The sequence below is a fragment of the Anopheles darlingi genome, chromosome X (genome assembly GCF_943734745.1).
Source record: "Anopheles darlingi chromosome X, idAnoDarlMG_H_01, whole genome shotgun sequence".
Taxonomy (NCBI): domain Eukaryota; kingdom Metazoa; phylum Arthropoda; class Insecta; order Diptera; family Culicidae; genus Anopheles; species Anopheles darlingi.
The window spans coordinates 8,605,669-8,622,588 of record NC_064873.1 but is presented as its reverse complement, the minus strand read 5'-3'; the positions used below and the strand labels follow the sequence as shown (position 1 = coordinate 8,622,588).

Here is a 16,920-nt window from a genome sequence, read left to right as displayed (position 1 = left end):
CAGCTGATTCAAACACACGCATACACACACACACGTACACACACACACGTACACACACACACGTACACACAGGAGTTCGTGGGTCCTGCGTCCTGTTGTGGTCAGTGCTGTTACCATGGGGAGCACTACCTCCAAAGCTCCAAAGCTTGGCACTTGGCACCCTCTTGGCTTAGGACCTCCGCTTCGGCTACTCGGCTACTACTACGGTCGGTCCGGTCGGTCCGGTGAATCCGAAAGTGGACCAGCGACCACCACCACCACCACCATCGGCACCCCTTCGAGACGACGACGACGACGACGACGACGATTTTAGAGAGAACCTTTCGTGTTCGCATTCTCCGCCAAGTGGCGCGCCAAGACACCAAGTTACAGCCCCCGGGGGGGAGGGTGGGGGAGGGGGCGCTGGCGCTGGCGTCTTCGGACGGACGCTGCTGCCCGAAGCAGGATCGGACAGGATTCCCATTCTGGTGTATGGTAATCGGGTGGCGGGTAGTAGCCATCTCCGAATCATGAGGAAAGGGGCTGTGTGTGTGTGTGTGTGTGTGTGTGTGTGTGGCGAGGGGGGAGAATCCTTCCACCGTTTTGTGTTCGGAGCTCGGAGCCAATACATAAACCCACTGGCCAGCGGTGGTCACCGCTTAGACGTGCTTCGGACTGCGCTCGGTGTGGACGCGCCACCATCGACTGCCCCGTGGACTGCCCCGTGGACTGCTCAGAGTGTGTGTGTGTGTGTGTGTGTGTGTGTGACGATCCTTGGCGCACTTTATTCAGATGCCCGGGATGAGTCAGTCAAATATCCGCCACAAAAGCGTCTTGAGAACGAACGAGGGGACTCTACCACCATCTTTTAACATCTTGGGCCCGGGTGTTCGTACGTTCGTCGTGCGTGCGCGCGTGTGTGTGTGTTAGATTGGTGATCCGGAATACCGGGGATACAGGATAGTATCCAGTAGTGAAGTATCCAGCTCGACACTCGACAGTATCTCTGCAGTGACCAGTGGACAGCAACAGCTCAGCGATCAATCAACAATACACCGTTCGAATTATCTCCGTTAGTGTGTGCGTGTGTGTGTGTGTACTTTCTGTGCGTACGCCACCAGGAGCCATCTCTGCATCTGTCGCATCATCATCATCATCGTCGTCATCGCAGTCGCAGGTAGCGGAACCCTTTTAGACTGTTTGCTGTTTGCGGCCCTAACCTCACAAATCAATCGCTCGCGACATTCGCTCGCTAAAACTGGACCGGCCACCATCATAACCCATATACCTGTCGCTATATATATACACACACACACACACACACACTGGTGGTCTATTTGTAGCCAGTGCGAAGGTGGAAATACCAGCAGCAGCAGCAGCCGGTGTGCCTTTTTTTCTGTCGCAATCAGCTACTACTACTACTGCTGCTGCTGCTACTGCTGCTACTAGAGGGCGAGCGCTCGGCACAAAGGGGTTACGTTCCGTCCCGTCCCGGGTAATAGGTTCCGCTCGCTGCTCGCTGTAGCAAGTGATCGTTATTTTTTTTAAATTTTGTTTGATGTCTCGAGTGCTGAGCTGACGACACCAAGCTGTGATGCGCATCCTTTCGCTCCTTTCGGATACTCTCTCGGATCCTCTCGCTTATAGTTCCAACCCCCGGTGCGAGACACACAGCGAGGTTGAGTGACCGATTTGCGATCAACAAAATCCCCTAGACGAGCGCAACGCAGACGAGGAGCCGGCCGGCACCGAATCGTTCTTGCGTTTTGGGGTTCTTGTTGTTTGGAGGCCTCCCAACGACCAGCTTTGCCGACGTCACAACACGTCACCTACACACGACGACTCCTACTACCACCATCACCACCACCACTACTACGCAGCGACTCGAGCGACTCGTTCTGTGCTCGGGGGGTGGTTTGGGGGTGGTTTTAGGGGCGCGGGGGAGGCGGGGCTGATGAGCGCCCACCGAAATAATTAGCTTGGACCACCGGCGCTGCCAGAAGCGATGTGGAATCGCTCCTGAACCGGCTCCTTGGCTGTCTGTGTTTGTCTGTGTGTGTGCGCACACTCGTGCTTGAAGGGAAGAGAGGCAGAAAGGGAGGGAGGAAGGGGGTCGTACGGGGCTGCGGTCTGCTGCTGGGGTGTCGAATCTGGGTCAAAGTTCACGTTCTGAAGAAAGTCATCAACAGACCACCACCAACACCACCAGCAGTAGCAGTAGCAGCAATCATAACAATCAAGAATCGTCAGCAGCAAACCAGAGCCAGAGTTGACCAGAGCCAGTTCGAAGCAGAAGAAGAAGAAGAAGAATAAGTCAAGCCCCTCCAAAAGCTATACCGACCTTCCTTGCCACTTGTGCATGCATGTGTGTGTGTGTGTGTATGTGTGTGTGAGTGTGAAAAATAACATAAAAAAGGGCGACGAAGACGTCGACGAGAAGGAAATATCTAGGCTCGCGGTTCTCGCGGTTACGGTTCGCGGGCATGCGAGCAAGTAATTCGCTTTGGCACGGCACGGCACAGTCTTCTTCTTCTTCTTCTTGGAATGCCACCGCATCCGCCTGCGGTTCTTTTCGGGCGGGCGATCGAGGACGAGTGTGTCTCGTCAGTCAGTCAGTCAGTGTCTTCCGCTTGCATTTCCGCCATTGACTGAGATTCCCGTTTTTCAAGCTAAATGCCGGCCCTCCTCTTCTTCTTCTTCTTCTTCTTCTTCTTCTTCTACTTCTTCGAGACGATGTCCTGTGGCTGACTTCCGCAGGGCAAAACACACAAAGCAACACCGCGGCTTACGTTAATTAATCCATCGACAGTGGGTACTGTGGGGAAAGAGTAGCAGGAGGAGGAGGAGGAGGAGGAGGAGCAGGGAGGTGCAAAGGACCTAGCACCTGAATGTGTGTGTGTGTGCGTTTTGCGGCATTTCCCCCCCCCCCCCCCCCCATACGAGCGAGCGACAAACGAAAGTGAAACGAACTCCGAACAGGGGTGCCGCCGCCGCCGCCAGAGTTGGAGAACTGGGTCAGTGAACTTTGGTCCGAACCACCTGCCGGATTGGGTGGTACACATACCGGTGGTGGCGGAAAAGGAGAAACGGGAGGATTCTATTATTCTTAGCCTCTCGTCGCCCCTTACTCTCTCTCTCTCTCTTTCTCTCCTTCTCTTTCTGTCGCCTTGTTCCGTGACGTGGCGTGGCACAGGCGTCTAGAGTCCGGTCTCGTGGTCTGTGGCGGCGCTGCACACACACCCACACCCCCCGAGGAAAACTGACTACCGCCTTTCTCCTTATTATCCGCCCAAAAATTCCCAACCTCTAACGCTCTTCTCTGCTTTTCTTCTCGTTGCAGGTACAGTATTTCCCGGTGTTCCGGACCGGACCGTGGTCCAGCGAGGTCGTTGCTATTCGCCCGGTACACTACCAATACCTCACACACACACACATGCACACCCGAACACAGATTTTGTCTCCGGTCTCTTATTTCCGGTCGATCGATCGATTTACGCGCGAGGTGCCGCGACTGATGATTCCCTTCCCTTCCGCTCTACAATCAAACCCATTTCGGACGTGCGCGCGCGCGTGTGTGTGTGTGTGTAGCATTAGCTCCTGGTAATCGCGGCCAGGACGCAGGATGGACACATCACTTCACGCTTCAAGCGCACCCATCAACGAGGAATTGATGCTGTTGACTGCAATCAAACTGCTTCCCCGTACTCGCGCGCGCGCGTGTGTGTGTGTGTGTGTGTGTCTCGCTCTCCCTGCTTCATTCGCCCCTTTAGTAGTAGGATAAAAATTGTGCTATTTTGCTGGTATGCAGCATTTGTTTGTGACCTTTGTGTGTGTTTATTTTTTGTTTTTTGCTGCGATTGTGAAGCCAGACAGAGGGCCGGCCGGGCCGAGAGGCGCGACCAGACACCAAACCCTGCGATTGGCACGGTTCCGAGCGGATGTGGTTTAACTTTTTTTTGCTTCCTCGCCTCTCCTTCTTCCTCGCCTCCGCATTCTGCACCGGCAGGCAGCGACTAGTTGCAATGGTTTTTTGTTTGTTGTTGTTTTTTCTTCATTAGATACTGTTTCTACCAAAAGTAAAAAAACCTTGCTTGCGTTCTATTGGTAACGCGTGGTTTTTACATTTTGTCTTCAGCAGGCAGCGGCAGTCGTATGATGCTCCCTTTTGTTAACCTGCAAGCCTGCTGGCGGCCTACACTTTGCAAAGTTTCAGAAAATTGACCATTTTTTTCTTCTCTCTTGACGAGTGCTTCAATGGATTAAAGCCCTAAGCGTCTTGTTTGACACTAACACTACTAACTGTGTGCTTTACTACTGCCGACAACAACAAAAAAACAAAAAAAACTCAACCACAGTCTTGGTTTCAGTGCAATGAGAAACATAAACTGACAGGAGCTGGGACGGAAATTTTGAAAAGTTTCCCGTTTCGGTTTTTCTCAATTAGTTTGCAAGAAAAAAAGAAGGCAACAAGCATCTTCGATAGAGTCTTTCTTTGGGCTCTATTGCGAGTGTCTTGTCTTGCAAACGAGACTGCTGTACTACTGATGAAAAAACTTAGCAGTCTTGTTTAGCTTTTATGAATGAACTTGTGATTTTTTACAGCCTGATTTCAAAACAAATACTAATACTACCAAATTAATCACCAACACAATTAAAAACCAACATCTTTCGCTCCAATGGCAACTACGACCAAGACGAAAAAATATACCATTTTCAGTCTCGTTTTCAAGACTCAGAGTCTGTTGCCAAAACCTACCAGACTCTGAGTCTTGAAAACGAGACTGAAAGTCGCGTTGCCATTGGACCGAAGGATGTTGGTTTTTAGTGGTGTTGGTGATTAATTTGGTAGTATTAGTATTTGTTTTGAAATCAGGCTGTAAAAAATCACAAGTTCATTCATAAAAGCTAAACAAGACTGCTAAGTTTTTTCATCAGTAGTACAGCAGTCTCGTTTGCAAGACAAGACACTCGCAATAGGGCCCTTTACCTCAGGCTCAGGCAGTCTGGTACCGGACCAAAGCGCTACCAAACGACTGTGGAAACTGTGAGACTCTGACGCGTAGAGTTTAGGTTCTTCCTTTTTTGCCCTTTGTTTTTGTTTTTTTTTGTCGCAGCCGCCATTGATAGTGCACGGGTGTTGCCCTTTTTTGTGCGGATTGAGTATTTGCTTAGGGATTCGGCACCCGATAAAACAATCACCCCCGTTCATTCATTCATTTCAAGTTCAAAATCATGACTGCTGGGTGTTGTTTTTTTTATTCACTTCTTTCAAAACTATCTGCCAATTGACGTCACGTCCGTTCTCTGTGCAAGTGTGCATTGCATTCGAATGCAGTTTGGCCAAGAACCGAACGCGCCACGGCACGGAAATGTGATTAGCAGCAGCAACAATAACAACAACAACAACAACAACACACACCAAACACCAAAAACTTGCTTTCTTGCTATTGCTTTCGGGTTTACGTTTGAGCAGCACAACACAACGGACCCTCAGACGAGTTGGTGGTGGTGGAAAAGATATCGAGCATTCGGTCAGCGCGAGAGGGGTCCTTGTTTTGAGGAGGGGAGGGGGGCGGGGGGCTTTTGGCACCGCGGTGCTGACCGGTTCACTTCGTTCCGTGTTCGGGTCTTATGGTTATGCAATTGTACCTTTCTACCACGGTGTCCGCGGTGCTCCTTTTGAATCGACTGCTGGCGAAGGGCTGCTGCTGCGACTGTTGCTTCCTGCTTTGCGTTTGTGTCGCCGCCGCCGCCGTCGCCATCATCGGGCGAAAGTGAAAGTATACGGCGACGGTGAACCGACAGCTCACAGCTGCACACGTACAACGCCCGCCCCGTGAAAGGTGGCACCGACGTACAGCGCGACGTCACAGGGTGTGGTTCGAACAGCAAACAACGAGCCACCAGACCGACCGCGACCAGAAGCAGCCGCAGCCACAGGCCAGCAGCATCCCTTGGCCGCCCGAAACCGCCAGTCAGTCTTTCGTTCTTCTTTTTTCGTCATTTTTCTCTCTTTCTTTTCTCGTTTTCTTTCCTTCTTTCTTTCTTTTTCTTGATTCTCTCTCTCTGTCTCTCTCTCTTTCTCTCTCTCTCTCTCTCTCTCTCTCTCTCTCTCTCTCTCTCTCTCTTTCTTTGGTCGTGCCATGACCAAAGGGTGGCCCGGAGTGTCGGGACCACTAAGCACGTTAAGCGCACCGATCGATCCGCAATGTCATTTACGATCGCGCATAAAACCCTCTCTCTCCCTTTTCCCTCACCCCCACCCCCCACTATCCCCTTTTCTCTCTATTCTCCTCCTCCTCCTCCTGCTCCTCCTTTTCTATTCGCGCTCCCGCACGGGCGGTCGCTTCCTGTCCCTTCATCTTTCGCTCGCTGGCACCGCGCTGGCGAACGGTTTCCACCCCTGGTGTTGGTGGTGTTGGTGGTGAAGGTAAAGCGCGTCACTCTCCCCCCCCCCCCCCGCCGGGGGCGATACACGGAACGGCACTGGCACGCCGGTTGAGGCCTTCGACGCCTTTCTGGTTCCATTTCCTCCGGAGAAGCAGCAGCAGCAGCAGCAAAAAAACCGAACGAACGATGGGAAGGGGGAGCGGTGAGCGAGAAGCAACAACAACAACAGAAAAAAAAAACAAAAAAGGCAAGCGCCGGGTGCGAACCAGCGAGCAGCGGTTCGCATCCTGTCTGTGCAACGACGCTCGTTGGGTCTCGGCCGGCAGACGAACCGTCGAGCGTCTTCTTGCGCAACTCAAGGTTGCCGGGCCCGGAGCCGGTTTTTTTTTCGCCGGAGTGTGTGTGTGTGTGTGTGTGTTTTTTTTTTCCTTCTTCTTGTGATGCCACAGCACAATCCTTTTAGCCCCGCAGGAGCGAAGCAATGCGAAGAAGAAGAAGCGGAAGAAGAAGAAGAAGAAGAAGAAGAGGAGGAGGAGGAGGAGGAAGAAGAGCGATATGGCCTCTGGCTGGCACACCGCGTGATGATCTTTCGATCCGCGCGCGGCCCGTAACCTAGATTCCTTTCTGGTCCGACGACGGTTTTGCGGCTTACTTCCGCGTGCGGTGGTGCGGCCATCTTCCTTTAGGGCCTTTTCTCCTTGTTTGGGCACAAACACACACACACACACACACACACACAAGGCGAGCGATAGAGCGAGCGAGCGAAATGGGAACGGGAACACGGTCGTGATCACCCTTTGGCGGGGTTTAACCCCCCTCTCACACCCCTTTCAACCCCCTCCCTTTTAGTGTCATCCCCCCACCCCCCACCCTCCGATTTTGCTCGCAATTCGTTCTCGTTCTCTGCTTGGGCCATCGGATCGCACGGACGCGTAAAAGTGTGTGTGTGTGTGTGTGTGTTGAGCGAGCAACACTGGCTGACGGGACGGGAAAATGGTGGCCCTGTTGGGGATGGTGGGCTTTTCCAGCTTTTCTTTGCAAGCTGCCCCCTCCCCACAACCTGCGATTGATGCGAGGGTAACGATAAGCTGCTAACCTCCGCTCGAGAGAGACTGCCGAGAGTCTAGAGAAGGGATGATGGTGGTGGTGGTGGTGGTCGTCGTCGTCGTCGTCGCCAAAGGGGGCAAACCGATGGCGGAGATCAGAGATCGTTGATCAATTTTCCTTGGCGCATAAATTGTCCACCTCTCTCTCTCTCGCTTCTACCTGCCCCTTGCATCAACCCCCTTCCCCCTCCCCACCGATCCTTTTGGTATACTCTCAGTGGATCCCGGGGGGCGATAAATCACCTCGCGATAGAACGCCATCGCGTCGATCGCTGGTGCACCCCTCGCAAGAGGGTAGGTGGGGAGGGGGAGGGGGGGTGATGATAGTAATCTGGACCAGGTCTGCTCCCCCCCACCCCTCCTTGTCCCCTCTCGGAGTGCAATCGGTAAAGGTCAGGTTCGCTTGCTCGAGGCCCAAGCTGGGTTTGCGATGCTCCTCTCAGGGGCCTAGATCTTCAAAATGGACCCTTCCCCCCAACCCCCATCCCCCCGTGAACCACCACCGTCACTCTTACATACACACACACACACACACATCGCAACGATAAAGCGGACGGTCAGCAAGCAGAAAGAGAGAAAGTATGTGTGTGTGAAAAGAGAGAGAGAGAGAGAGAGAGAGAGAGAGAGAGATAGAGAGAGAGAGAGAGAAACAGAGAGCAGAGAGAGAGAGAGAGAGAGAGATACACTAGGACCACCATCTATCTACCGTTAGCGCTGCGCTAGATTCTCGACTACTACCGACCGAGAATAAGGGATGAAGGGAAGGGTGCCACAGCAGCAACAACAACGACGACAATAACCAGCACCACACACACACACACACACACACACATATATATCAGTCTCACGATTCGGCAATCAATGGTCCGTCCGGTGGCCGCCTTTTGGGTGGCGGCCTTCTAGGCTGCTAGGATACTTCCCACCTCCCCCGGTTGGGGGGAGGGAACTGAGAGAATCGGGGGTGAATCGAATCGAATCGAATCGAGCAGGCGTTGCGAATGCCGCGACACACGCGGTCCCAGCCCAGATTAGCCCGATGTAATTGACCCCGCATCGCCCGCATAGTTCATGTCTGTGTGTGTGTGTGTGTGTGTGTGTGTGTACTCCCTCCCCCTCTCCCCGGGGGTGGGAGTATGTGCGGGATCTCCGTTTTCATTATTATTTCACCCACCGCCGCTCCCCCCACAGGTGGCCCAGGATACGACAATAGGGATCCAGGTGGAGGCTTTGGGGGAGGTAAAGGGCGGAGAGGAGGGATGCTGGGGACTCACGAATCACGCCGTCTGCCGTGGCCAATCGCTCTTGCTGCAAACCGTTCCGGGATCCCCGCCCTCTCTCCCTCTCTCTCTCTCTCTCTCGGCTGTCGCTCCCGGCTTCCACCTTCTGCTTCTATCCACTCCCAACCCCCTCCCAACACAATCTATTTCCATTACAAACCCTCGGTTCTCGGTCCTCACCCCCTCCACCCCTCCTGCATTTCTTCGATCTTTCTTCCCCGCCCTCTCGACGTGCTGAACGCTGCGCTGACAGCGGATAGCCGGATAGCCACCACTCGGTCGACAAACCTCTACCTCATCCCCCACCCCCATCCCTCATCCGTAGCTAACGCCCCGTAACGAATGACTTCAGGGTGGCGCAGCGGCGGGCGTCGAACGCGCCACTTACTGATACTGGCCGCGATCCGCGCGACCCGCTGCCGCTCATCCCTTCCCCCCCCCCCTCTCTTCGTCGGGGGCCCGCAACCGAAGGGCTGCTGCTGCTGTTGCTGCTGCTCCAGCCGAGACCCCTGGCATGGCGCATGGCCCCGGCATCGGTGGAGATGGTCCATCTCCGGGGGGGATGATAGGGGGCCCTCGTCATGCCCACCGCCACCACCTACCGCGTGGTATCGGAATGCGCCGTTGTTGTTGTTGTTGTTGTTGTTGTTTGTTTGATGTTGGACGCTCCTGGACGCAAGGATTTGCTTCGTGTTTTTTGTGTGTTTTTTTTTGTTTGTTTGGTGGCAACAACTGTTGTTGGTTGTTGCTGCATCTCCTCCTCCTCCTTCTCCTCCTCCTCCTTCTCCTCCTCCTCCTCCTTCTTCAGAGTCCTTTTTCTATTCCCTTGTTATTTGCTTTATTTTTCTGCGTGCACAACCTTGAGTGTGCTCGCACACACACATACACACACACACACGCATCTTTCGCAGCAGACGACTTGGGGCGGACGGACGCCAACATGGGCGCTTACCCAACATTGTGAGGTCCGAGCGCTCCAGGCATTTCATCATCATCATCATCATCATCGTTGCGGGCTCTCTCTCTCTCTCTCTCTCTCTCTCTCTCGCGTTCTCTCTCTCTCTCTCTTGCTCTCTTCGTCTGGCTGCAAAATGTGCAGCAGTTTCGTTGCCGCTGAGATGCCGATGCAGCGTTCGCGCTGTTCTCTCCACCTCAGCACCTCTCATCCTTTCCCTTCCTTCTTCTCATCCCCTTTTTCTCTATCTCTCTCTGTCTCTGTTCCCGTTTTGCTCGCTCGATCGCGTGTTTTGTTTGCTGCTTGCATGCTGACGCGACGTCAACGTGTAGGTCGCGGGCGCGAGCTCGCTCGCTCGCGGTTTTCGCCTTTTACGCGGAATCCATCGCCACGCCATCGCCACGCCAGAAGACCACAAGCCGCAAGCCGCCTCCTGCATCCCAAACGGACCATAAACGCACGACATACACACATACATGCGCGCGCGAACACGGTTAGAGTCGAGTCGAGCGAATTGCGTAGTCGTTGATGATGGTGGTGGTGGTTGGATGTCGTTTCGCAATCCAGCGAGCCAGCCAGCCAGCGGGGGGATGGCGCACGACGGGGACACCGACCGGTACAGAGAGAGACCAAAAACGGGTTGTGACTTTGTGTGTGTCTGTGTCTGCGTCTGTGTGTCTTGAAAGAAGGTAAAGAAGGAGCAATGGACGATCGAGCAGCAGCAGCAACAGCAGGAACGTTATGGCGATCGCATTGTGGACCGCGTACGGCGTACGACTCACTCGAGAGAGAGAGAGTGTGCGTCCCGGACGGGGGTAGTGGTGGAAGCACAACAGCCCCGCGGTCAACGTAGGTCGGGCCAGGCCAGGCCAGGCTCACTGTCCGGGGTCAGTTTCGTGGAATGAGTTCGGGCTCACTGTTCGCGCGGTCTGAACGAGATCGAACGAGAAAAAGAAGGGAAAGAAAGAGAGAAAAAAAAGAGGGAAAGAGAATGAGAGATGTACAGGAGAGGTCCTTTGCAGAATGGTCTGACAAAATGGCCTGCAGCAGCAGCAGCAACAACCTCCTTCACCCTTGCTGCTCTCTCCCTCTAGCGCGAAGCGCAGAGAGCATAATTTGATTTATTTTTTTGCGCTGCCCGCGCGTCCGTCGTTCGCAGGGGTGAGGAGGAGGGGAGCGGAGGCGGGGAGGGGGGGGGGAGACAAGACCCCACCCTTTTACGCCACGGACTCCTTCGGTTTGGACCCAGTGGATGCTGTCTGAGTGGCTGCTTGTGTGTGTGTGTGTGTGGTGTGCTCGTGAAATGAATTTTGTCCACGGAATGACGAAGAGGAGGAGGAGAAGGGGTGTGTGTGTGTGTGAGTTTGTTGCGCAAGCGAGCTATTGTCTCGGTACACCCACGCTCGCCTCGATATGTCCTGCGGTCGGCGGTTCGGGCGACTCGGTCGAGAAGAAAAGTTTCGAGTTTTTTTTGCCTCTCGAGGCACACTGTCTGAGACATCTTTTGCTAACTGAGAACTGTCGCGACTTATTCACACACGCACACGCACACACACACGTGCGCGAAATTGACGCCGGCTTATCGCGGAGTTTAATTTCCGGTTGCAGTTGCAAAAGAAAAACCACCCACACACACACACACAGAGGCTGACAATTTTTTTCTGCCGTCCCGGTCCGTCTGGAGAAAGCGAAGAAAGAAAGGGGGAAGGGGGAAAGGGAAACAAAATGGGGGCGGGGGAAGGGGGTTTCGGACTTTTCGTGATATAACGCTCTGACATGATGTATGTCATTACCACCCCATGAAAGGGGTGTAGCGGTAGTCGAGTCGGTGTGGTAGGGGTGGTGTTGAGAGGGGGAGAGGGGTGCCCTTTTTCAGCCAGCGCACACCACCGCGCGCCATCGATCGAACGCCTGCTGGGAAAAGGAGAGACAGGGGAGGGGGTAACGGAGCAGCCTTTCCCTTTTAAAGGGGTGCTCGTAGGAAGGGGTGGCCGCGCCAGGAGCCGCCAGGAGATGTGGTCAGAGCGGTCTCTGCGGTCTTGGCTTGCCGGACCCGTGGAAGGGGGTGAGCATTAGCCAACACACTCTTCCTGTATCCGAAGCAGGAAGTACCCAGCGTGTGTGTGTGTGTGTGTGTGTGCACGGTGTGATGGCGGCGGCGGTCCCCTTTGCTGTGGTCAGCAAAAGCAGTGACCGCGATCGGGCGAGCACGCGCCATTCGTGATGAAAAACCAAGGGAGGGATGGGGGTGGGGGAGGGGGTGGTGGAACGAGAGAGCCGCAAAAAAAAACAACGGTATGAAAATCGCCTCTCAATAGCCGAGTCGAGCGATCTACAATAGATCGCCTTCGCCTTCAGTGAAAGGGTTCGTCGCCTCAGTGTTGTAGTCTTTCGTTTCCATGCGACAATGTAGGCCCCACGGAGAGAGAGAGAGGAAGACAGGGAGTTCCCCCAGGGGGTGGTGTACACTGGGTCGCTGACGATCACACCATCCCTTCACCCCCACCCCCCATCCCCTTTTCACACTCTCTCGCGCACCCTCTGCTCTGTCTTTGAAGCAGTTTGCGTCGAACAGTAAGCACCGCAGACCGCAGCGCATCCCGCTCCAGCAAACTAATCCAAACTAATCACATCACTCGTCATCGTTCATGTGTGTGTGTTGTGTGTTACGCAAAAGGTGCTGCTACAGTTATTGCCGCTGCTGCTGCTGCTGCTGCTGCTGCTTGAGTTAACGATGAGCAAAAAGAGCGACGAACGCACGCACGAAGGACGCGGTTTCTGGTGTTCCGTCCATGTCATGCTGGGAAAATGATTGATTCGAGGCCTCGCGGGGCTGGTACGACCTCGGGAGGAGGAGAGGGGGGAGGGGGTTGGTTTTAGGCCTCACCCCAAAACAAGCGGACCAATTATACGCCAAGACAAGAAGGAAAAGGAGAGGAAGAAGAGAAAAAACATGTCCTTTCATGTGTGAGTTGGTGAGGGAGGGGGAGGGGGAGGGGGAGTGAAGGTCACCCTAATTAGGAATGTGAAGGGTGAGGAGATGATTAGGAGGAAAGGAGTAAATTATTTGAAGGAACTTACAATCCCCCTCAGCATGAACCATCATCGCGAGCCAACCTTATTAAAGGAGGGGAGAACGGGGAAGGCGGAATGCTATGTCACCCCCTCCCACCCCATCCTGCGACTCCCCTAACACGCACCTTAACATTCAGTCAGCAGTATTGTGTGAGAGAATAATATCGCGTTATTATACTTTGTATTGTTTTGAGCCCCTTTTTCCATTCCAAATGCGCCATTATTCGATTCGGTTTCCGGTGGAAAACTTTTGGGGGAAAACCGTTATCGAAAAATCGAACAAAAAACTGTTTGGTTTTGTTTAATTTTAGTTCCAGTTTAGGCCCAGTTTGTTTTGTTGCACCAGAAAGCACAAGGAACAACAGTTTATTTCCTCTGCCTCTAAACCAGCAATCAGGCAATCTGTTATTCGCCCCCCAAAAAACTAAAACAAAAAACCGAGGAAAAAAAGAACGATCAAGGGTTTCGCATTTTGAAATAACTTTCCTGTGCTGCGACTTCCGACGCACTCGAACGGACTCGCAGAACCAAAAAATAAAAAACATCAACACAGAAACAAAACTAAAACGCAAACGTCTCTCGCGAAGGTTCGCCTTCGAACGAGCGACCGACGAGAGGGACGTCCCTCAATCAGGGCCATGTGATGTGCAGCCTCCCACTGGCCAAAGGAGCCACAGTATTTCTCTCTCTCTCTCTCGTTCTCTCTCCCAGCCTCTTTCTGGAATGAAGCGCAAACCGCGAACACAAACGCGTTTTAGAATGGTTTATGCGCTTGCATGTCTCGCTGCTGCTGCTGCTGCTACTGCTGGTAGTGGTAGTGATCGTGGGTCCAGGTCGACGGGTAAGGATGCCGTTCGCAGCCAGCTCGCAACCGAACGAAATTCCCGACGACGGTTTCAAAATTGCGTTACCCCCGACAACCACAGATCCGGGATTCGTTCCGGCTAAAAACAACTTAAAGCACGGGAATAAAACGAGATTGTTGCTGTTGTTGTTGAGTGAGCTGCTGGGGGATTCTGACAGAGGGGGGAGGCCCGGGGTTTAATTACTACCTGACAGGACAGGCTCTTACCTCTTACCCAGGCCGTCCCAGGACTTGTGAGCCCTTATTTTACGAGCTTCAAAAAATGCACCTCGCACCTCATGATCTTTGTTCGAATCTCGTCATCTCGGTTTTTCGTGGAAGGCAGGCGCCGCGTTAGTGTACCGTGGCCCATCTTCTGCTGGCTGCTGCTGCTGCTGCTGCTGGATGGTCCACATCCGCATTTCGTGGACCTTGCGGTCAAACGCTGAGGCATTGAGGCATCAATAAAAAAAAAAAACCATCAGTACACCGACGCCAACCAGTCGGTCCAACCAGCGCTCCACGCCGGACATGGCGCGCGCGCGCCATGTTCTGTCTGTCTGGGACTGTCTGGCCGGCGGCGCAGCGTACCCTGGCAACAAACGCCAGCCAGGGGTCCACCAGAAGGCACCTTTGACAAAAGCATTTCGAACTCGCGGCGAACGCGATTAGCATAAAACATCCCCAGTAGCCCCATCCCGCCGTGCCTTGGACAGTTCCGTTCCGATTCCACGCTACAATTGACACACTGCAACACACACACACACACACACACACACACACACACACACACACGCACACTTACTGCAATCATGGGTCCTTCAATGGGTTCTCTATGTGTTCCCCTTCTTATAATCTTCTCTCTTTCTCTTTTTCTCTCTCTCTCTCTTCGTACAGGATTGCTGGAACCTACAGGCGCAAACCCGTCTGCCGTTGAAGCTGTGACCAACGGTCCAGAGTAGTCTGAGTTGCCTGAAAAAGAAGAAGCAGAAGAAGAAGAACGAACGAACGAACAGCATCATTGTGCAAAGCGCGGTCCCGGGCGCGTAATGCCCCGGTTCGGAGATGGGTTGAGCGCGCAGAAAACTTGAAGTGCGCATCGCTAGTGCGTGTGTGTGTGTGTGTGTGTGTTTGTTTGACGTCACCCCCCAAAACTCACTGCCCGCGCGCACGCGTGTGTGTGTGTGTCTGCGCTAGTGTATATGTGTGATAACAGTTTATGGAATTCCTAGTTCCAACAGTGATTAGAATAGTAAAAGAGAGAGAGCGAGAGCGGAAAAAATAAAAACAATGGTGCCAGAAGGAGACGCGATGGCGTATAACATCTCACAGGAGCATCAGCGAAGAGGACGACGATGGCGACGAGGCAGAGTACAACGAACACAAGCACACCGCCGGAGCTTTAGCAGCAGCAGCAGCAGTAACCACAACAGCATACACCAAAGGTAGGTGTCACCAGTGTTCAAATGACGCTTTAGAAGCGATCGCTTCCGCTAGGCTTTTGTGGCTGAATCTGGGTCGATTTTGTCGTTGTTGTTGTTGTTGTTGTTGGAGCGCCATTGCACGCGGGGTCCCTGTAGACCACACAACAGGTTCTTTTTACACCGAGCTACAGAGAACGCCAGACCCAAAACTAAAAAAATGACAAAAAGGCGGTGGAGCTCCTGATTTCGGGTTCGCCTTTCCGGTCGGATTGTCGCCGAATGCAGTGCCTTAGTAAGGCGGCCGATGGGGCCGACAAGCACAAGGACCGTTGGCTCCTTGGCAGCGAATCTAGAAGCGTCATTACGTCATTCGTCCTCGCCCGAAATCGCTCGCCCTCTTTCCGTGCGCACGATTGCGACTTTCACTTTTGAGGGGAGTCAGGGGAGCGGTGGAGGGGAAGAGGAGGGAGGGCGTTTGCGAGGTGGAACATCAAAAATGCATTATGATGCAGTTGCCGCGCGGCGGGGGGGAAATTAACGTACGACCCCCTGTCACCACCATCCATCCCCTCAACCCACCCCCATATTTGCAACCCCCGTATGCACCTGGGCTATTTCCGCCTGGACCACACACGCACACACACAGCAGAGAGACGACCGGACGGGGAACGACTTTGATGAACGGTGGACCTTCGGTCGCCGCCGAAGGAGTTATGGGCCCCACTTCCGGGGGGGTGTAAGTGTGTGTAAGCGGGTGGTGTACTGGCCTTTTCATCAGCACCAGGGGTGGGGGGGAGTTCTGTTGCTGCTCTTTTTTTTTGCTTTCTTTTTTATTCCACACCGAGGTTCGTCCTCGATTCAGCAGCCCATTTGCATTTGGCAAACCTGTGGACCATGTGGAAAGAGACCCGGTCCCGGCCGGCGGTCTTTCAGGTTTCCGCTCGCGCGCCGGAAGTCCTGGCGAGGTTGACCTGCTCCACTTTTGCAGCGGTGCAGCTTTGTTTAGTTTTTTTTTTTCGTGTGTGCTTTTGTTTCCGTGGCGCTCGGGAAACACGGCATACGGCCGCCGGTCGCGTGTCCTGGCCCGCCAGTTCTGGACCTTCACACACACACACACACACACGCGTGCGCGCACACTTCAGGTCTGTCGGCTATCGTTTACTGTACCTCCTGTCTTGCGATTGTTTCGTTTCTTGGACTAAATTAGAGTAGACCCCTAACACACACGCACGCGGTTTGGAGTTTTTGTGTGGTGGGCTCTTACCCACTTGAAGGGAGGGGGTTAGTAAAAATGGAGATTCACCTCTTTGCGGAGCGGAGCTTCATGCAATTAAAGGGAAGCGGGGGAGGGACCAGGGAAGCGGGTAGAGAACACGAATTACACACGGACGAGTGTTTGCGTAATGAGGAACAGCCCACAACCCACGCGTAGCATCCGCCTTCCCTTCCATCCACCCCTCTCCCCGTCAAGTCCTCCCAACCCATTGGGTCTAATGACGCGTGCCGGCGGGATGTGCGGCCAATTGGCAGGCCACACCCAGAGCGCGCCGCGAAAACAATTTCCTCCTCCTCCACCTAACCACCATTTCCCAGTTCACTCAATCATCCCCCACCCCCTAGCAAGTTCTGAACCCTTCCCTTAAAAGCCGATTAGATTGCTTTTGTTCCATTGCCTTTTCGGCAATTCGTAACGGATTTCGGTGCCGCGTTCGGTAGGTGGCCGGCAAGGCCCCCCTCCCCCTCCACCAGGTGTGGTGTGGAGGAGGAGGAGGAGGAGGATGCTGCTGCTGCTGATGGCTGGCAGGCCGGATTGGGTTTCAAGTACTTTGTTCTAAGAGCACCCCAACCTGCACCCCTTCTCCACCAACCC

The 16,920-nt window shown here is 53.8% G+C and overlaps 2 protein-coding genes across 4 annotated transcripts in view; both read left to right on the top strand.

Moving 5' to 3' along the window:
- Positions 1–16,920, top strand: part of LOC125957020 (eye-specific diacylglycerol kinase-like) — a 92,312-nt gene that overhangs the window by 9,488 nt on the left and 65,904 nt on the right. The gene's annotated exons all lie outside the window — the stretch shown is intronic.
- The window catches only part of LOC125956962 (cadherin-86C), a 72,463-nt gene that overhangs the window by 9,559 nt on the left and 45,984 nt on the right, over positions 1–16,920 (top strand). The window contains exons 1-2 of one of the 3 annotated variants that reach the window (XM_049689311.1): positions 1,016–1,156; positions 14,524–15,071. In XM_049689311.1, the coding sequence (XP_049545268.1) occupies positions 14,917–15,071 (155 nt within the window). In that variant the 5' untranslated portion in view covers positions 1,016–1,156; positions 14,524–14,916. Of the gene's footprint in view, positions 1–1,015; positions 1,157–3,355; positions 3,383–14,523; positions 15,072–16,920 lie in introns of those variants that run through there. The other 2 variants (XM_049689319.1, XM_049689303.1) reach the window with 2 other exon arrangements.